Source organism: Bos grunniens, chromosome 10, assembly GCF_055505025.1.
Source record: "Bos grunniens cultivar Pamir isolate PY7600 chromosome 10, Bosgru_T2T1.0, whole genome shotgun sequence".
In the NCBI taxonomy this organism is placed as follows: Eukaryota; Metazoa; Chordata; class Mammalia; order Artiodactyla; family Bovidae; genus Bos; species Bos grunniens.
The window spans coordinates 72,958,012-72,980,141 of record NC_141174.1 but is presented as its reverse complement, the minus strand read 5'-3'; the positions used below and the strand labels follow the sequence as shown (position 1 = coordinate 72,980,141).

Below are 22,130 nucleotides of genomic sequence, written 5' to 3'. Positions count from 1 at the left end.
TCAAATTTTTCCCAAAGTGGCACGACCACTTTGAATTCTCATCAGCAATATATAAGAACTGCAATTGTTCCACATCTTTGTTAAGACTCAGTACCTTGTTGCTTTTATAAACGATTCTAATAGGTCTGTAATGGTATCTCATTTTGGTTTAAGTTTGCTTTTCCCTAATAACTAATAATGCCAAATGATACTAGTATCTTTCTATAGACTCACTGAAATCTACATATCTTCTTTGGTGAAGTACCTGCTCAAATCTACAGCCATTAAGTTGTCTTCTTGTTACTAAGACATCTGGATACTAGTCCATTATCAGATATGAATTTAGCCAGTATTTTCTCCCAGTATGGGGCTTCTCTTTTCATCCTCTTAACAATGTCTTTCAAATGGAAATTTCAAATTTTGACCAAGTCCAGTTATCAATCTTTTCCCTTTATGGACTGTGCTTTGGTATCTATGGAAAACTTTGTACAAAGCACAATGACAAAGATTTTCTCCTATACTTCTTGTTAAGTTTTAATTGTGATATTTAAGTCTATGATTTATTTTGAGTTAATCTGTGTATATGATATGAGGAATTGGTCAAGTTTCATAGTTTGCATATGGATGTCCAATTGTTCTGGCACCACTGCTGAAATTAGCCTTTTCCCATTGAGTTGACTTGTCACCTGAGTCAAAAACCAATTAATCATATATTTGTGGTCTGTTTCACTCGACTCTGTTTCAGTGATCCACGTCTACCTTGTTTTCAATACCACAATGTCTTGATTACTGTGAATTTATAGTAAGTTTTGAAGTTAGGTAGTAGAAATCCTCTAACTTTGTTTTTTTAAAAATGGTTTTGACTATCTTAGTTCCTTTGCCTTTCCATATTCGTTTTAGAGAAAGCTTGGCAATTTCTATAAAATTTCCTGCTGAGATTTTGACTGGAACACACTTATATCTATAGATGAATTTGGGTAGAATTCGTATCTTAGCTGAGTCCTCATTACAAGACCAAAAAAGTTCTACATGCATGAAGATGAATGCTATCTACACTTGAAGTGATCAATTTCATAATAAATATAAATATTAAATCATTACATTATATATATGAAACTAATATAATGTTTTATGTCAATTACTCCTCAAAAAAAAAAAATTAGGGCTCAGAAATCAGACAACCAACTACTTAGGTTCAAACCCGATGACCTAGGAAAACTGTATAAGTTATAAAAAATATAAAAAAGAAAGATACGACAAAGAAAAAAAAATTTTTTAAGACAAAAATATAAATTTTACAAAAAAGAGAGATGTATAATTATATTTAAGTGACCCAAAGATAAGAAAAGCTAGAGAGAAGCTAGTTTTAACTGTCAATAAATGGTAGTGCAACAAATAATATCACCTAAAGCAGTGCAAAAATAACTAAAAGCAAATAAAGAAAATTAAAATCCAGTCGTCCTTTCATACTGCCTTACCTAAGAGGTCCAAAAAACTTGACCAAGGATTCCCGAGTATCTACTTCTGCCACATTTGAGAGAGCAAAATCATAGAGTTCAGGGAAATGTGCAAAAGCAGCTCTCTAGAAAAGAACAGAAAAAAAAAATTAATGCCTACATATAACAACTTACTGCACAACAGAAAAAATATTTAAAAAAAATATTAATGCACTTCTCTTTCTTATATGCTTCTCAAATGTGACCTCTGCCTTGTTCAAAAGCACTAAATACAATGGGAAAAGAAAACAGAATTGTTCCAGCAAGAGTGTAAAACCAGAGTCAATGTTCAGTTTTTGATTTCTAAAGTCACATTTTGAATATACATGATAAGACCCAGGAAGGCCAGCTTCACTGACAGGAAACGACAAAAAACAGAACAAAACACTTCATTATTAAGAACTGGCTTAAAAAAATAAATAAAATAAAGAACTGGCTTAACAAAACTAAAAGGAAGTCTCAAGGGCAACTCCCACTGAAGAGGTATCTGAGGGAGGGGCCTACAGCTTAGTGTGCATGCACCCTGCTTGACTTTGGAACTCAGGAAAGAGAGGCCCTTCCAGGGTAACACTTCCAATCAACATGGGGTAAGCTGCAAGAAAACAGAAAGAGCAGCATTATGCTGATTTGATTAAGTGTGTGAGAGGTAACATCTCTAGTCCTCCTTAATGCCAAGGTAAAAGTTCCACAAGTTTTTAAGTTCCCTGTAGAGGATTGCACAAAAGCTTGCCAAGGTTATGGATAACGGCCTGCCATGAGATTACCATAGACAATGGCAAAATGACCCTGCACCAAGCCTGCAAGTGAGTTCCCCAAGCTAGAAGATGAAGCAGTCAGCTCCCAGGAGGACTCCGGCACCATCAAGATCAAGCACTGGGACCCTGTCAGTAGGCTGACAAACAGCCTCCAAGAGACCAATCATTGAGCCTTGCCGGTGCCAAGAGAACAGCACACACCACACCAGCCATGGTCACTTCTAGGGCAGAGGCAGAGGAACAAAAACACTAACCCTCTGAGAAAAGCAGGAAAAGATATCTGAGTTGGGACTGTGTGCAGGAAGAGCAATGACCTTGAGAGACAGTGGACCTGATGGTGAAAGATAATCTGAACTTAAGTTTGGCTGTGTCTGTACAGGTTCCCTGCCCTCCTCCCCGCAAAAGACTCTTTAAAAGGTTAGGATCTCAATTACTTTAAATTGAGAAATAAAAGTCTCTTTCTGCCACCAGAGGAAATGGAGTTCAAGAGCAAAATGAGCTCAGTAATAAAAACAAAGGTACTTTTAGGGCATATCTGAGCTGCATTGGTAAATTTCAGTACCATTACATGCCTTTATCTTTAAAATGTATGAAGTATGCACATCTACTTTGTCAAGTTGAAATACTCTTTCATAAAATAAAGTTGATATTTAAATGTACCAAGTTTGCCCAATAACTAATATTTTTTGACTGTCAAATATCAATATACTGATTCTCAAGACTGAGGACTATAAAAGAAAACTTTCTTTTTCATAAATCCATCAGAATTAGCAATATTTTAAAAATTCAAGATGAGCATACTATTAAATAAGTACCTTTCCTATTTGCACTATAAAGCTAAAAAGCTAAGTCACTTCAGTCGTGTCCGATTCTGTGTGACCCCACAGACTGCAGCCCACCAGGCTCCTCTGTCCCTGGGATTCTCCAGGCAAGAATACTGGAATGGGTTGCCATTTCCTTCTCCAGTGCGTGAAAGTGAAAAGTGAAAGTGAAGTCGCTCAGTCGTGTCTGACTCTTCGAGACCCCATGGATTGCAGCCAACCAGGCTCCTCCGTCCATGGGGTTTTCCAGGCAAGAGTACTGGAGTGGGGTGCCATTGCCTTCTCCATTTGTACTATATAAAACCTAAATTATTTATGACACAACTTCATGGAACAGATGCAAAGGCTATAATGCATTTCACTTACCTGGAGAGAAGTGATTCTATCATAGTGAATAGTTGTCATCTCATTCTCTGTCAGAGCGTTTCCAGTCTGGTCGTTAATCTCAAAACCAGTATAGAACTTAAGCATGTCCAAGAGCTGAAAGGAGACACTTAAATTAACAAACTGTGCAAACATGAGAGCAAGAAGGCCGAAACAGACACTATTAAAAATAATAAATAAGTCCACATACCTTCTTAGAGGTACCAAAAAGCTTTGGAATGTAAACACTACAGCAAACATTTCAGAACGTGTACAAATGTTTTATTTAGGTGAGAATAAAGTACACACAGTGAATAAATTGTTAAGTCTATCTCATATACTTGGTCTACGTCTACAGGGAAGAACTTAAAACTGCAATCCCAATACTAAAGAAACATTAAGGAACTAATCAAAGGAAGTCAATCATTTTAATGGGAAAAAAAAACCTCTCTACATCACTGTAAATATATGGACCCATACAATTAGCAGGAACTCCTGAGGGTTTATGCCACTCAGAATTTTCTGATGAGAATTTTGCAATTCACAATTAGTGATACTCTTCTCTATATTGAAAAAAAATAGCAAGGTAAGAGGAAAAGCTAAGTTATTCGTTCCTCTCTTCAGTCTCCATGGCCATCAAGCCCTTTCTTTGGCTTAGTTCCTGCGACTGCTGAAGGCCTCCTTTCCCCCTGTGATGGCAGCATCAACAGAATTTGGGGCTGCATCTGCCCCCCATTTTTATTATTCTTAATTCTAACCTACAGCAAATCAGATATTAGGATTTTTTTAAATCAAAGTTTTATCGGAGTATGGTTGATTTACAATGTTGTGTTAGTTTTGGCTATCTAGCAAAGTGAATCAGTTATACATGCACATACATTCACTCTTTTTAGATTCTTTTCCCAAATAGGTCATAACTGAGTACCAAGTAGAGTGTTCTGTGCTGTATAGTAAGTTCTTATTAGTTATACACAGTAGTGTGTATATGGCAGTCCCATCTCCCAATTTATTCCCCCTCCCCAATATTAGGATTACTTAATGTATTTTAATACATGCAACCAATCACTGGGTAAAATTTAGTATGAGAATAGGAAAAGAAGGAATGCTCACAGACACCAGATAAGAGTTTTTAGGAGAGTATGTAAATATATACAAAAATTTTATCTCCAGCTGTGACCACACCAAAGGCAAGTGTTAGAAGTTTGTTAGAAGACTTTTCTTCTGGATGACATTATAGGAAATGGGAAACCCTACTACTCTGTCTTCCTACACAAAGCAGTAAACCAAATGCACTTGCCTTTCAACCCAAGGCAGCAGACGAAGCATATGCACACTTCCACTTTACCAACCGCCCCGTCACCATCACCTCATGGAAAGAGAGCCATGACATTAGGCTCTTTGCTAATATTTAATGACATTAAATCACTTCGCTTGAAATTAATGCTTATCATCTATTTATAGTCCACAGTAGTCACTGACACAGAATCAAAATATATGAGCATGTGGAACTATATCATGCATAATTTAGCCCAATGATAACATCACATATTAACAAAAGTTTTATTTGAATTAACGATCCCCCTCAAACTTAATAATGCTTAATTGTTTTACTGTTTAATTAATAAAATGAGTATTTGGAAGAGAAAAAAAGATGATGATATAACATTAGTAGAGGTCACCTACACGAGAAGGCTTCCACTTTGTATATTAAGACTTGGTTTCAGTTTAAAATGACTAATTTGGAATTTACATCATTCAACTAAATATTTAGCAAAAATTTACTTTGTGCCATGCCCTGCTACTCCCGGTTGCATGGCAAAGGAAGAAAAAAATCAACTTAGAAATGAAAACAGTAAGTATATTCAGATACACCAATGATTACCTGGGAAAAAAGATGGCCATCCTCTTCTCTACGAACAAGATTGGAAAGGTAACAGTGAACCAAAACGTGGGAGTCATCCAGGATGGTATTAAACCAGCGTCTTGTGGGGAGTAGGGCCTAGACAAAATAATCACCAGAGCAGTAAGTCTGCATGCTCTCCCAGCAGGAGGTGAAGTCCACTGACACTCAGTGCAGGAGTGTTAATCACATACAGAGTACCCTCAGCCCCTCAAAAGACACTGCACAAGGCAAAGGGTCTAGTCCATGCTGCAAATGAACTCAGTGGTCATGTTACTAAACAAAGTACAGCACTGGAAAAAAATCTCAGATTCTATCTTGGCCAGTAGTTTTGAAACAAAATCCTATGTCAAATCCCAATATATACTGTGTGTAGATTTCGAAATGGGGGAAAGGGAGTGAAAATCCCTAGCTGGAGATTCCTTTCTCAGTGTCTCCTTCCCACATCGTCCTGTGATAGTCAGCAAGATAATACTGAGAAATTATGACAAACATAGTTCAGAAACCACTAATCTGGTCAAATACCCTCATGTTAAAGGGGAGGTTATTGAGATCCTCAGAGATTGTAATTTCTAGCAGAACTTGAATCTGAATGAAGATCTCATGAATGACAGCTAGTCTAGTACTCTAATCTTCATGTCTAGAAACCACCCTAGCTCTCCCAATAAGAAATGAAGAAAAAGGATTTTCTTTCAACTTCCTGCATTAAAAAGGGAGAGGAAATGAAAGGAAATGAATCCAGTTTTACACGAGCTCTGCATCTGAACTGTGCATCAAAATCTTGCACCTAGTGCATGAAATTTTTATTTTAAGAATCTTAATTTTAAAAATTGACAATAGCAAGCAGCTATATCTTTCTTCATCAACAATAGCAGGCACAGTTAGAAAAGTAAGATGATTTAAAAGATGGCCATAAACCTATGACTTCAGCTTTTTAAAACTCTATGAAAGGGTAATTAACTGTGACAGAAAATAACTTGCCCTTGCTGGACTCATGTTGATTTACTAAATGAGGTTTTTAATACAAACACAGCCCTTTGACAGTCATCTGAAACTTCAAGAGTCAATCACTTTAGACTTTCTTCTCTATAAGACACTTGAAATAGGTACAAACAAACTAAGGCCAGTTTGAGGTGATAATATTTCATAAATAGTCATGGGTTTAATCTTACATATATAATCATTAGCTTCCTTAATGATTATGTAACGGAAAAATCACTGCACACTTCTTACCTCTAGATCAATCATAAGTTCAATAAATCTTTCACAGTAATGAACTTTGTCCATAGTGACAGGATCTAAACATAAGAGAGAAAACATGTTAAAACTTTCTTACTTAGGTCACTCTATGGTACTATATCTTAAAACTGGCAGTTATTTAGTTATTTAAACAAGGTTATTCATCTCATTCATCAGAATTGGACTGTGATTCAGAGTACAGACCTCACATATTTTCAAAAAGGGCAGGCCTTACCCTTACATTAAGCTCTATAAGTAGGAGAAAATGAAAAACATAGCTTGCATCAGAGACACATTTTAAAAATCAGACCTGCAAACATATTTCTAAAGTGTTTATTTTTAAGAACATTTTCATTTTTAAAATAAGTACAACTTTGTGACATGATATACTTTCAGAGTACAAATCTCTTTTTTTTCTAATGTCAGAAAATGTTCTGCTATTTTACCATCTGAAACCATCCTGCCAAGATTGTTTCAATTGAAAAGGAGAAAAACTTAGGGTCCCTAGTCTAAGGACTCCCAGCAGTGAATAACCCAGTGCTAGACCTACAGAAGGTGTCCTACAAATGCTTTATTTGAATTTAATTAAATCTACTTATTTATTTGTTGTACATAGGCAAATAGAAGGCTTTATGTGAAGGAAGAATATGGATACTTTTGTAAGTAACATATGCCCGTAATTCAAACCCTAAAATAACATAACTATAGAATTTCACAGCTAGAAAAGATCTCAGACAACATCTTACTCGCTCTTCATCTTATAGGTGAGAAACTAAGGACCAGAGGAAAACGACTTGATTTTTGGCTGGTTAGAAGTGGAATCCAGTTTTCTGAGTCACAGCCTAGGTCATACAGTTGCTAAAACTAAAGAATTTAAATGAGTGACTTTTAAATTAAATCCGTTCAAACTGGTCCTCTGTTGTATCTTCTGTTCTTATTACTGGCAAAGGAAAATAATTTTGTCCAAAATTTAAAAATGAGCAAAATCTGTATTCCATATTTTTATTTATAGCTTGAGAAAATTACTGGAAATGGCCTATTTAAAATTAGAACATGATGCTTGGCACTCAATTTCTGAGTTCTGGTGGATAAAGCTGCATATTTTTATACTAATTGGCCCTACGAGGCATGCTGTTCAGAGCTGAAGCCCTGTTATTCCAATTTTGGACACCAATAAATTCTTATCACTTGCTTTTTATGTGTACTGTGTTCTTTCCTTCTTTTGATAGCAGCCCTGACATTTCAAATCATCCTACACAGATTTCCTTTATAACAACTGATGTGGACAGTTGTTTGCAATAACCTTGCAAAATCGAACTACACTCAATCTTTTAAAAATTAGTTTTCTGTTTTCTAACTATATAATCCATCTGGTTTTATGCCCTTTCTAAACTGGCACACTATTTTCATCTCTGTTGCTTCCTTTGCCAGCAAGTTAATAAATTTTGATTAAAGCTCAAGATCAATCTAAGAAATTTTGTTTTCTGACAACATATTATGACAATGGCAACATTTAGTGCTTTGTGAGTCATTAAAATTTCTGCAGGCCCTATATTGTTATATTTACTTGACTTTCAGACCTTTCTAGATGCCATCAGTTTTTTGAGGGTGCGAGGTGGTGGGGTGCTGCCACAGTGCATGGCTTGTAGGGTCTTGGTTCCCTGACCAGAGGCTGAACCTGAGCCCAAGGTAGTGCAAGTGCCAAGACCCACCTGCACTGTGGACCAGGGGGTTCCCAACCTGACACTAACTGTTATACATCACTGCTTCTCATTATTATCATTTGGTCAAGGAAACCCAATCTAAGTCCTCTTTCCAGGTTCATGGTGCTTAACTGAAAGATTTAAATATATAAAAATTAGGTGACAGATTATAAGCATATGACAATTTTTTCTTTATACTAATACTGGTAGTAATAATATACCCCAAATCTGGTACCATAAATTGGCATCTGTAGCATTATTATCTATTCCTCACTGAATTACAGGTGTGACTTCCAGCTGTAAACTATTACTTGATGAAAGTCAACATTTATAAGTACACATTGTTGTATTTTAGTTTAAACAAAGCTACAATCTCTGATTCATATGTACGGTATAATCTCTGGTGCATATAAATGTGGTACACCTATTGAACTGTTCTTAGATTATATTTCAGTTAGAAAATAAAATATTAACAACCAATGATATATCATACATAGCATACACATACTTTTATTAAGTAAACAATACCCTATTTGCACTCACTAGATGCTTATGTCAATCTTGCCAACCCAGCAAAATGTAGTTAGATCCTCTTGGTACATCGAGCTCATACTCATATACACACATATATGTATCTATATACAGTGGATAATCATAATATATTTTGAAGTTTATACTCCACACAGTATATACTTCTATTTGTTTCATAATAAATGGGGACCACAATGGAGGAAAATACTTCCCATTTCATCTTGTAGCTTATATCTCAAAATAATCCTCCTTTTCTGCTCCTAAACAGTATTTGATATGGCTTGAAAACATTATTCAGTACCAAATTATAAATGCCACGTGGATAGGGTCTGTGCCTATCTTGTTCACCATGTCCTGGAAACCTTGTTCAAAACCTGTGTGTTATAAGGAAGCTCCAAAAATAATTGCTATATAAATGAACATTTCAATAACCATGCTGGTGCCCTTAAATGATATGAATTTCTATGGCAGTCACAATACTCAGACTGGTAGCATACTTGAAAAGGGAAGGACATAACTCCTTGTCAATATAATTTAAAATCATTTGGAGAGCAGTTTTTAGACTAAATATAAATACCAGATGGGCATCTGAATGGTAACTTCACAAATGAGCTGAGAAAAGGAAGATAGTTACCAGAAAGTGGGACTGATTTCAGCACAGAGATAAACTTCTGGATGAGTTGTGAAAGAAATCTTCTTTCTTGATAGGCTCTAAAATCAGAGAGATAACAAACAGGGAGCAAATTATTTTTTAGAAATAATTATTTCAAAAGTAAAACTTAAATGCTGAACAGCCTTTCTTATACTGCTCAAATTGTTTCATTTCTCTCTGAAATCAGGACCATAACTTAAACAGCTTCTTCCTTGACAGAAATACAGCATTACATGAAGAAAACAGGAGCCTCATTACTGGCCTAATAACAAGTGAAGAAAGTATCTCTGTCTTATAAAAGTTTTCACTTGTGATTTAAAGGTCAGGACTAGAAAGGAGTTTTCAAAATTTCATTTATAGTCTGCCTTCAACATTAAAAATCTAATACTTAAGTATGTAGTTGAAATGAGCAATTTCATACTTTAATATGCTTAAATTATTAAATAGAGTATTATAATGTATAAAAATTAACTGTTAGTTTAAAAAACAACTTTTTACTCATTACTAATTTAAGATGCATCATGTACCAACTATTTAAAAACCGGTCATCACATATTGGACAGCTACAAATGATTATGCCAGCCCTGCTGGAAATAACAAGGAGGGAAATGACTAAAATATACTTAAAATGACGACAAGTCATAAAATATAATCAGTAACACAAGCCAACATTAATTAGTAAAACTGCCCGACATTAACTGAGCACCTACTGTGCTAGGATCTGAGCTGTGCTAAGGACATCATACAAGATAGTCTAATGCTGACAGCAGTCCTATGCAACAGGTACTGTACTGTCCTGACTGCACACTGAGGCTCAAAGAGGCGCAGTAACTTGCCCAAACTTACACAGCAGGTGGGTATGAAACCTACGGAAGTCTGATCATAGAACTTACACTCTAAACAACTATACACAGTCTAACCATTACAAAAAGAGCTGATGTTTCAATGAAAACACTGTGTGTTTTAGTTCGGAAGAAAGCACTGCAGGCTTAGTACTTGGTCTGGAAGACTGCTTAAAAGGTTAGCCTCAATTAAGTGAAGCAGAGGGGCAAAGGTGGTTAGGAAAGGAATGTTTAAGAAACCATGAACAGTCTATTGATTTGGAATTAAATCATACTGAGGTAATGGGAAGAGAGGGTTTAAATTTTTAAAAAGTAGTCAAATAATGCAAAGATATCATGTAAGTAGCCCCACTAAGAGGTTACTGATTAGAAAGATATCATGGAAGAGATGAGACTGGAGGCTGAAGTTAAAGAAAGGATATTCCTATTCTGACCCTATTCTCTTGTCCTTACACTTCTCATTTCCTTACTCCCAAACTCGTTTCTCTGACATCCAGCTTTTTTCAGTTTCTCTCGTTTTCAGTGATCACCAGCACAACTCCACGCTTCACTTTTGTCCTCAACCCTCTTTTCACAGTTTATATACCTCATTAGATAATCTTACTCATACCTATGACTTCAGCTGCTATCTATGGGTGAACAGAGTATTATCCTTAAGTGGACAAAAAAAAAAGAGAAGAAGTTATCGTAGGCTCAAGAAGTGAGTCCCAAACATATATACATAAGCAGAGGGAGGAAAAAAATGAGTGGAAAGAACACTTGAAGATGAAGAAAGAAAAAAGGATCATTGCTAGAAGAGTCACGAAATAAATAAAGCAAGAGCACAGGTAGACCAGTTAGCTTCAAAGAGAGAGCAGAACAAACCTCTTGGAGCAGGGGTCCCCAACCCTGTGAGGAACTGGGCTGCACAGCAAGTGAAGCTTTATCTGTATTTACAGCCACTCCCCATGACTTGCCTGAGCTGTCTCCTGTCCAATCAGCAGCAGCATTAGATTCTCATGGAAGCACAGACCTTGTGATCTAGGTTGTACATTCCTTATGAGAATCATCCCTGAAACCATTCCCACTCCCTGCCCCCGTCTGTGGAAAAACTGTCTTCCATGAACTGGTCCCTGATGCTAAAAAGGTTGAGGACTGCTGTCTTAAGAGTATACAGATTCTTCTCTTCCTTCCTACTAATAGAACTTGACATAAATGCTTGCTACCAGACTTTTATCCAATTGATAATAATTACTATTAAAACAACCTGCAACCCTCATCTGCTTCCTTACTCGTTATATACTTCATTTATGTTTCTCCTTAGCATGAACCACTGGATAATATACCATAAAATCCATCTGTTATTAGCTGCTTTCCCCAACTAGAACGTAAACTCCACAAGAGCAGGAATTACTTTCTATTTTGTTCTATGCCATTTCGCCTACACCTACAATAGTACCCAATAAAATAATAAACACTTAAATTTATTGAATGAATGAAGCGTATAAAGTGTAGTGCGTAAGTCATTGTTAAGAGTGGGGGAATAGGAAAAAGAAAGAAACTTAGACTGACAGCCTAAAGACTGTGGAGAAAATTGAGACCCATCCATGATGAACAAACTATGATGGACAACAGGCAAAGGGAAGACCACTGATAACACTTGCAATGGGGGCAGAGATAAGGGAAAGGAGAAATGAGGATGTGTGGCATCTCCACTGAAACTGTGTAAAAAATATTTCTATGACGGTCTAAGCAAAAGCACTTCTTAATCGTTTAATTGGTTCAGCACTACGTAAAGGGAAGAACAAAACAAGTCAGCAGCATCTAAGACTCACAACTCAGTATAACAAACCAACATGGAACAAAGCTCTGGCAACATACTGTTCTCTTGCTTCTGGATCCATCTTTTCATCATTCTTTTTAATCAAGTTCCAGAATTTTCTTAGCTTAGGTGTCTTTTTTAATTCTAATTCCAATCGTGCCTGAAAGAATGATGTGGCATTAAATCAGCCATAACCCCAATGTAAGACTATAAGATAGAGCAATGGGATAAAACCAGATAGAAACGTGACAAAAGCTGGAACCTAAGAAACTAATATCTACACTTTAAAAAACTAGTTCAATTCCAATACCTGTCAATAGAAAAAAAAAATAAGACAAAAGAAATTTCTTGTTAAGATTTTAAGCTCAGTAATAAATTTTCTTTCTTATTTCTAAATTTTCTTTCTTATTTCTAAAATTCAGGACTTCAGTTTGAAAAATATGGGCATTAACATTTAAAGTTCAAAAGTCAGTCTGAAACAATGCATATAAAACAGCTATCATAATAAGGAAAGGTCCATACCACCACTCTTTCTCATGGCATTTATCGGTTTTTAACTTGGTAATAATTATTTATAGGTGCCTGTTTTAACCTTCATCAACTGGTACCTATGAATAAGCTTGCATATCTGAATGTCTGCAAAACCACCCACGTGCAGGAAATGAAATTCTGAATACAGTATTATATAGAAATCTGATAGTTTTAACTTTACTCCCTAAAATCTGTTAATTTGGCTTTGATACTCGACCATATTATCCAATAAGACTTTGACAGAAAAAATGAAGTTCTTAAACATAATTCAGATGTTCTCCTATAGCTGTATGTACATTCCATTCAAGGAAAATTAAAAATTCAAGTCTGTATTTAGTCTCATCCAGAGACATATCTATGAATAATAATATTTTACTAAATTAACTCCCTTTATGAGCTCAATAGATATTACCTTATTTCACCTTAAAATAATATTTTACTAAATTAACTCCCTTTATGAGCTCAATAGATATTACCTTATTTCACCTTAAAATAATGACATTAGGAGAAACATTTATTGGCTTACACACAAAAGCTTTAAAAGTGAAAAAAACTACACCTATGATTAGTTAATGCGTAGTAAATTAGAAAAATTTGGTGGGGGATTTTTAACTGTCATTTTAATCCATATCAAAGCTACACCATCTAAAACCACATGTTCCACTTACAAATACATGTAAGTTTCTGAACTGAGATACTTACAGGCTGTAAGCCCATCCACATCGGGAGAGAGATAAGCTGCTGTACTTGACTCCGTATCAAGTCTACTTCCTGTTTAAAACAGTCATGAGGGGAAAATATGCCATCAATTCTTCCAAATTAATGATTTTTTTATTATTAAGAAGTTCAATCCATTTTTTAAAGAGATAAAGCTAAGCCTCATGATTTTCAAATTCCATATTTGTGATTTCATCAACCTGCAGAATGTATTTGCAGCCCTCAGTTCAATACTCCCAATGCTTTCATTGTCATTCAGTGACAGCACAGAGCAGAGCCAAGTGTGAACTGCCCAACACACACATTTTGAGCTGAGGTCAGACAAGGTGGGCTCTGCCTTCTTGCTTCAGCTCTCTTACACTCACATCTCTTTTTGGTCTATTTAGTCCTGCTGCTGCTGCTAAGTCACTTCAGTCGTGTCCGACTCTGTGCGACCCCATAGACGGCAGCCCAGCAGGCGCCGCCATCCCTGGGATTCTCCAGGCAAGAACACTGGAGTGCTACTTTCTCACAATATTGTGAGTTTTGTTGGTGATTTTGCTATTGAAAATGTCCCTAAGCACAGGGCTTCAGTGCTGTTCAGTGTTCCCAGGTGAAAGAATGCTGTGATGCGCCTTAAAGAGAAAATACTGTGTGTTAGGGAAGTTTGTTCAGACATAAGTTAAAGCACTGTTGGTCACAAGTTCAAAGTTAACAAATCAACAATATATATAAAGTGACTTTAAACAGAAACACATAAAACAAGGCTATACATTGATCACCTGATGAAAATGTGACCAGAGGCTTGCATGAAACTATCTCTGTATTTTCCCTAAGAGCAGTGGTTCGGTTTTAGCTAATTCTGTGTTCACAGCTATTTTTTAGAGCGTAACGACCTCAAATAATGAATACTGGTGGTAAACTGAAAAAAAGTACCAATAATAAGCTAGCTTTTAAGTTAATTCAACTAGCACCAAACTACCAATACTAATTAAATCTTGGTTTTGTACCATTTCTGACAAGGAATCACATCTATTTATATTTGCTTTGTTTAATTTAATAAATGTTAAAGAGACCCATGTGAAGTACTACATGGAAATATACATCTATCAACACTGTTTTCAGGGTAAGAAAGAACCTCATGCATTCTCCTGCATGGGTCTAAATGCACTATCAATTCAGGAGCACCTCTATATATATATATATATATATATATATATATATATACACATACACATACAGGTATATACCTATTTATTTAAAGATAAATACCTTCAGATAACCACAGGAGAGAAGTACACATGAAATATTAATTACTATAAATGTTTATTTTTTAGAGCATAATCTTACGAAGAATTAAAAATGTATCATACGCAACTCAAGAGATTTTGAAAGATCATCCATAATCACCCCTAAACAGTCAACTCAAAACAAGACCTGCTGGGCTACGTATGAGGTGTGACTGAGAAGTAATGAAGCCATGTCCCTGTGTATAGTTTATGATACTGATCTCATTACTTAATGTTCATGTTAGCAGACTCTTTGCTGCTCTATATTTGGAGAATTTCAATTCTTATTATTTTACTTAGAAGCTAGATAGAAAAAAGAAGGGATCAAGTCCAAATCTATTAAAAAGCCAACAGATCCTATAGGATGATTTTCCCAAGAAGGGGCTGAAATGTTAGCATTGTCCTCATTCTCCACTACTATGAGGAGTTGGCTCTAGAGCTCATCTCATTTACAGTCAACTTAAAAGAATAAGAAAATTTGAACATTCTCCCCAAAGGCAAAGTAAAATTACCAAACTATTGAAGCAGTGGTCAAGAAAAAGCAGTAAGACTGTCTGTTCATGGAGTGAAAATTCACCATCAGTTTCAGCTAATGCTGCTTTCAAGATGCACTTGAAAAAGAATGGGAAGTGATCTGGCTTCTTCTTAAAAGTCTGAAAAGAGAAAGAATAAAAATTCATTTTGAAATGGCTTGCTCACCTCTTTTTCTCCTGTAAGCAAACACTGGCAGACTTTTTAGGAGTCTATTAACCAAACATAATAATTACAAAAAGATTACTTGCTTACTTAAAATTCACTGTAGCAAGTCAAATATAGATTTCTGGTAGGACAATGTGAGAGTTGCAGAAATTTTCAGCTAATAAAATAATTGCTTTGATTCCTTCATTTTTTCTTCAAGTATTAGGCTGGTAATTAGCTTAGGATTTGTTTTTTTTAATTAAAGATCTAAAGTGTTTTAATTCTTTTAATTTAAACAAAGAAACATCTTTAGCAAAAACGGAAGTCTTCCTATTCTATTTAATCTCAAAGACACCCTTTCCTTTATATTATCTCTTTACTCTTAATATACAAATAATGTTTTAAAAAGAAAAGGTAAATAATGTAAACATATTTAAGCTTCTCTGTGATCTACCTCCCCACCTTTCTGTTAGCTCTCTTTTCTTTCATAGGCAAGTGCTCCAAATGTATGACCTACACTAGCTGTTTTCACTTACTTCTCTAAAACAAGTTTCCATGTACAGCACTCCCCTGAAGCTGTTACAGCTGTCAAGTCCTAAGGACGCTTACCAACCCTCAACTCCTTTTTGATGCGAAGGTTTCTCTTGTCACTTTACAAGGCAGTATCCCTGGGGATCTAGCCTCAATCTTCTTCTCCCTCTCCCATTACTTCAACTACCATATGCTAATGATTCTAAAGACACATCATCAGTCCAGATTTCTTCAGTCCTTAGATTGCTTTGTCTACTACAATTACATCTAGATATTCCAAAAGCAACTTAAACTCAGAAAGTCCAAAACTCAATTCAACAATTTTGTACCCGCCAAAGTATTCCTCAACCCTCTTCTACCTATCTTGGTAAGAGGCACCTCTCATCTTTTACATTCAGTTGCCCAAACCTGGAAGGTTACTGAAAATAATATCCCCTCCCTCAAGCTACTTCAATTATCAAATCCAATCAATTTTACTTTCCAAATCTGTGTGTAAGCTCTTCTCTGTATCTGTATCAACTCTAATCACCAAAGTGATCTTTACAACATGAAAACTGATGAAGTCATTCTCTGGTGTCCCTCTCCCTTCCTCTGGCGGTTGAAAGCAACTTTAAGAAACGTCTAAGATTTCTCAATAAGACACAAGGCCCTTATACGATGGTACTGAGACCATCCCCTCAAAAGAGATGGCAAGTATACATGGCTTTCCTTCACTTAAAGAAGTATGATTGAGGGGAAGAAACTCTTTTGATGAGCTGACCATTTCATAATGGCCAAAGAAAACCTAGATTTTGGACCTCTGTTAGCTGATCAAGGCTCTGTTATAGTAGCCAAAGAGAAAATGTCAATTATAAATTTCAAAAGAGAAAACAGATCCCAAATCAGATAAAGAGAAGACTGAAATTAGAATATAAGCACCTGTCTTGACTTTAGACATACTACTTTACTCTGGAAAAACTATAAACACATACTCTCTGTTGTGAAACAAGGCACTGAAAAATATTATCTCATTGAACATTATGTATTTGAGCTCAGTTCAGTTGCTCAGTCATGTCCGACTCTTTGAGCTACTTAATATAAAATATACTTTATCTGATGTAAAAGTCTTTATTAAAGTCTTTATAATACATGCCATTCTTTGTTTTAAGCACAAAGGAGAAAAAAAATTTCACATTCATAATTTTTCAATTCACAGCATATTAAAGAAAGAACTGAAACCAAAAAAAATATCATTGAGTGGCCGAAAAGTTTGTTTGGCTTTTTCCATACCATCTTAGGGAAAACCTGAACAAGCTTTTTGGCCAACCCAGCATTTTTCATACATCCGTTCTTCTTCTCAATATTTACTTTATTTTTGGATAAACTTCTGTTCTAAAACTATCATCAGTAAAAAAGTTACTTTGTAACAGCTTAAGTGAGCAAAGTAAGAAAGCTATGAAGTAATTTAAATCTGTTACCTCCCATGCAGGGACATTTTCTCTGAATTTTTCATTCACCATACAGCAGATTGACATTAAATAGGCTTTGCTGGACACTTCTGGAGAATAATTCATCCAGAGGTAATTTTCAAGATACTGGCTACGAAGAATAAAAAGGCATAGAATATTTCATTAGTTACTACCATCTCATTATATCACTCCCCTGAAAAAGTCTAATTACTTACAACTTTTTGAAAATCTGTATTGATAGTCTGAGAGCCCTTCACAAATTAATCTATAATGTAGGTCAGTCCTACTATTGCAAACATATGTAGCAAATATGGCTCTGGAGAAGAGAGTTTTATACTTTCAAAGTAGGAAAACATCAAAGATTACTGACATATATAATTATCACCATTAGAGCACTGGATATTTCCTTATCTAAGGTGCTTCACAGAGTAAAAAACAAAAATATCTGACAAATATCAGCTCTAAAATCATATGATAGACAGCTTCACAGACAAAAGTAACTGAGAAATTAACACAAACACATATCAGGACCAAATGATTTCTGAAAACTAAGAAAAAGACTTACTCAAAAAGAGGATTTGTTACTTAATTTACAAGGCATTTAACATACGTCCGTTTTCAAGGTAACTGGCATTTTCTCTTCAAAATGCCAAAATTCTTATTTAAGACTGGTGAAAACATTCCTAAACTAAGTAATTCTGATTTTCAAAACAAAACTTAACCATTTCTTGTTCAGAGTAGTTATAAACATCAATCACTGTTGTGGGCTGTAAAATCCTCTCGAGCACTAATGTAGAACACAGAACTAGTTTCTATTTTGAACCACTCCACATGTATAACTTTTCAGTGTAACTTTCACTTACGTCTTCATGTACACATGCGTGCAGGCACAGGTGCACACACAGAGTTGTGCATTTCAGATGGCGCTGTAACACAGAATTTTTCTACTTCCTCTTAAGAGTCAAAGGTCTCCTCATGTTGATATTTCCATGGGTCTACCTTTAGGAATCATTCTTACTTAGTTTGCAAGAGCCTAGGAAACTGGTAAATAATATTTTATCCTAAATAACTGCCAAAAGGCTCCAAGTTATAACTACTCTTTCATATAGGAAATGCATGAAACTTCATATCATTCTATTTTTACAAGTTTAAATTCCTTTTCCCTAAATTACGCCCTTCAGAACTTCTGCTAGCAAGTCTGTTAGTATGAATCTGTCTGAAATCTGTTTATTTCATGCAGTTTAGCTGGTGATAGAATTCTTTCTTGGTCGATAGTTCTATTTTTCTATTTACTAGACTCATTCTACTATCTTTTCTATTACTGCAATTGTGAAGTCTACAATCAATTTGTTCTTCTTCCTCTGAGTAATCGTTTTTCCTCTAGTAGATTTTAAGATTTTTGTCACTGTTGCTCTGTTCACAGCTTGCTAAATATACTTTCTGAATCTTACAGACTCATATCTTAACTGTAGAAAATTCTTAAGCATCACCTCTTCTAAATTGCCACTCCCTCATTTCCCCTAAATCTCTTCTAATGGACCTTCTCATTCTACCCTCTATATCTCTTAACTGCCTTGTATGCTTCTATTATTTGTTAATTTTCTCAGCTCTAAATCCCCATTCACTAATTCCTTCTTTAGCTGTGTCTAATCTATTCAACTTAACCACTGAGTTTTTTAATTTCAATGACTTTTATTTTCATTTCCCCCCAAACCTGTCCATTTTTAGTGTCTTGTTTCTATTCACATATTCTATTTCTTCTTTTATACTCATAATAATTTTAAACATGATTTGACAGTATATATATTATTTAATTACCAGTGGTTTTCTGAGGAGTTTTCTAATTCTGTTCTTTGTTGTTTCAACTAAATCTTGCTGTAATGTGCCCTGTAATTTGAGAGTCTGGACTCACATTCATCAAGGTTTTAGCTGTAGGATTTTTTTTTTGGCAGTCTAGATGAAATACATATCATTTCAGAGTATCTTTATGTTTGATTCTACCAGATGCCCCACAGATATCATTGGCTTGCCACAGTTTTTAACAGTAATATCATGGGTATTATCTGATTACATAGTGAACTCCAAACCTATTCTTTACATTTTTTAGATAAGGAATTTGAGAATATGAGAGTCAATGATCTGCCCAAGATGATGGACTTATCTCTGTGATATATAGATGATACTGACCACACTCCAAACTATATCTCTTTAAACCAAATTTAAGGACTGTTCACTAATTCCCTGATTCTATTTTGGCAGTTGCAGCAAATGTAATCTATATAATAACATGCCCCTCTGATGAGTTTTCTCAAGATTCAGTTCACTCTCCTATACCTAGACACCTTCTCCATGCCAACTCACTTTCCACTCTAGCAAGAGACCATCAATTATCTCTACTACAAACTTGAGAATTATTGTGTCTGGGGGCTGGCACAGAGAAAATGGCATTTTCACCCAGAAATTACATAAAAGTTCCTGGAAGGTAACGACCCACTTTATCAGTTATTAAAAATCTTTCACTGTCATTGGTGCCTTAAATATGTTCCGCTGCTTTCTCCTTTAGTTCTTGCAATTCTCTTGGTATCTGATATTTGCCAGGACCATAGAACTCTGGTTTTATCCTAACTGTATAACAGCATCCACTTGATTTTTATTGTTCTTCTTGAAAGATGAAGAAAAAGTGTGATGAAAAAGTGTATTAATCTAAGGGTCATATGGATCCAATTTCTAGCCTAAGTGCTCTCTATAAAATAAGGAAAATCTTACTGGAATTATTATGAGGATTAAATGAGATCAAGTATTTAATAATAATACAGTTCTTAAGATATAGCAGGCACTTCACTTACTAGTTAGTTCATAGCTACAAACTTCAATTTTTCTCTGTAATAATAAGAACACCTCAGCTCAGTTCAGCTCAGTTCAGTCGCTTAGTCATGTCAGACTCTTTATGACCCCATGGAGTGCAGCATGCCAGACCTCCCTTTCTATCACCAACTCCTGGAGTTTACCCAAACTTATGTCCATTGAGTTGGTGATGCCATCCAACCATCTCATCCTTTGCTGTCCCCTTCTCCTCCCACTTTCAATCTTTCTCAGCATCAGGGCCTTTTCAAATAAGTCAGTTCTTTGCATCAGGTGGCCAAATATTGGAGTTTTAGCTTCAGCATCAGTCCTTCCAATGAATATTCAGGACTGATCTCCTTTAGGATGAACTGGTTGGATCTCCTTGCAGTCCAGGGGACTCTCAAGAGTCTTCTCCAACACCACAGTTCAAAAACATCAATTCTTCGGCGCTCAGCTTTCTTCACAGTACAACTCTCACATCCATACATGACTACAAAACCATAACCTTGACTAGATGGACCTTTGTTGGCAAAGTAATGTTTCTGCTTTTTAATATGCTGTCTAGGCCGGTCATAACTTTTCTCCCAAGGAGTAAGTGTCTTTTAATTTCATTGCTGCAGTCACCATCTGCAGTGATTCTGGAGCCCCCCAAAATAAAGTCACTTACTATTTCTACTGTTTCCCCATCTATTTGCCATGAAGCGATGGGACAGGATGCCATGATCTTAGTTTTCTGAATGTTGAACTTTAAGCCAACTTTTTCACTCTTCTCTTTCACTTTCATCAAGAGGCTCTTTAGTTCTTTTTCACTTTCTGCCATAAGAGTGGTGTCATCTGCATATCTGAGGTTGATATTTCTCCCAGAAATCTTTTTGATTCTAGCTTGTGCTTCATCCAGTCCAGCAGTTCTCATGATGTACTTTGCATATAAGTTAAATAAGCAGGGTGACAAAATACAGCCTTGACGTACTTCTTTCCCGATTTGGAACCAGTCTGTTGTTCCATGTCCAGTTCTAACTGTTGCTTCCTGACCTGCATACAGAGTTCTCAGGAGGCAGGTCAGGTGGTCTGGTATTCCTGTCTCTTGAAGACTTTTCCACAGTTTGTTGTGATCTACACAGTCAAAGGCTTTCACACAGTCAATAAAGTGGAAGTAGATGTTTTTCTGGAACTCTCTTGCTTTTTCGATGATCCAACAGATGTTGGCAATTTGATCTCTGGCTCCTCTGCCTTTTCTAAATTCCACTTGAACATCTGGAAGTTCACGGTTCATGTATTGTTGAAGCCTGGCTTGGAGAATTTTGAGCACTCCTTTACTAGCTTACTTTACTCATCTTAATTTTGAGGTGAGTGCAATTGTGTGGTAGTTTAAGCATTCTTTGGCATTGCCTTTCTTTGGGATTGGAATGAAAACTGACCTTTTCCAGTCCTGTGGCCACTGCTGAGTTTTCCAAATTTGCTGGCATATTGAGTGCAGCACTTTCACAGCATCATCTTTCAGGATTTGAAATACCTCAACTGGAATTCTATCACCTCCACTAGCTTTGTTCCTAGTGATGCTTCCTAAGGCCCACTTGACTTCACATTCCAGGATGTCTGGCTCTAGGTGAGTGAACATACCATCATGATATCTGGGTTGTGAAGACCTGTTTTGTATAGTTCTTTTGTGTATTCTTGTCACCTCTTCTTAATATCTTCTGCTTCTGTTAGGCCCATACCGTTTCTGTCCTTTATTGTTTCCATCTTTGCATGAAATGTTCCCTTGGTATCTCTAATTTTCTTGAAGTGATTGCTAGTCTTATGCCATTTTTGTGAGGATCAAATCAGTTTATGAAGGGAGCTGCTATTGTTTTTCAGTCTCTAAATAATGTCTGACTCTGCAACCCCTGGACTACAGCACATCAGGCTTCCCTGTCTTTCACTATCTCCTGGAGTTACAGTCATTAAAACAGAGACTGACTTCTGATGCAGACTATACCTCAAGGGAGTGTGGAGAAGTGGAAAAACCATGAGCTTTGGCATAAGACACTG

At 35.9% G+C, this 22,130-nt stretch overlaps 1 protein-coding gene across 3 annotated transcripts in view; it reads right to left on the bottom strand.

The window, feature by feature from the left end:
• AQR (aquarius intron-binding spliceosomal factor) overlaps positions 1 to 22,130 on the bottom strand; it is a 92,836-nt gene that overhangs the window by 61,344 nt on the left and 9,362 nt on the right. For all 3 annotated transcript variants that reach the window (XM_086322013.1, XM_086322012.1, XM_086322011.1), the window contains exons 5-13: positions 17,265 to 17,385; positions 15,111 to 15,251; positions 13,316 to 13,384; positions 12,142 to 12,242; positions 9,422 to 9,498; positions 6,548 to 6,612; positions 5,297 to 5,413; positions 3,418 to 3,531; positions 1,458 to 1,561 (exon numbers count right to left, since the gene is read on the bottom strand). In XM_086322013.1, the coding sequence (XP_086178139.1) occupies positions 1,458 to 1,561; positions 3,418 to 3,531; positions 5,297 to 5,413; positions 6,548 to 6,612; positions 9,422 to 9,498; positions 12,142 to 12,242; positions 13,316 to 13,384; positions 15,111 to 15,251; positions 17,265 to 17,385 (909 nt within the window). The remainder of the gene's footprint in view (positions 1 to 1,457; positions 1,562 to 3,417; positions 3,532 to 5,296; positions 5,414 to 6,547; positions 6,613 to 9,421; positions 9,499 to 12,141; positions 12,243 to 13,315; positions 13,385 to 15,110; positions 15,252 to 17,264; positions 17,386 to 22,130) is intronic.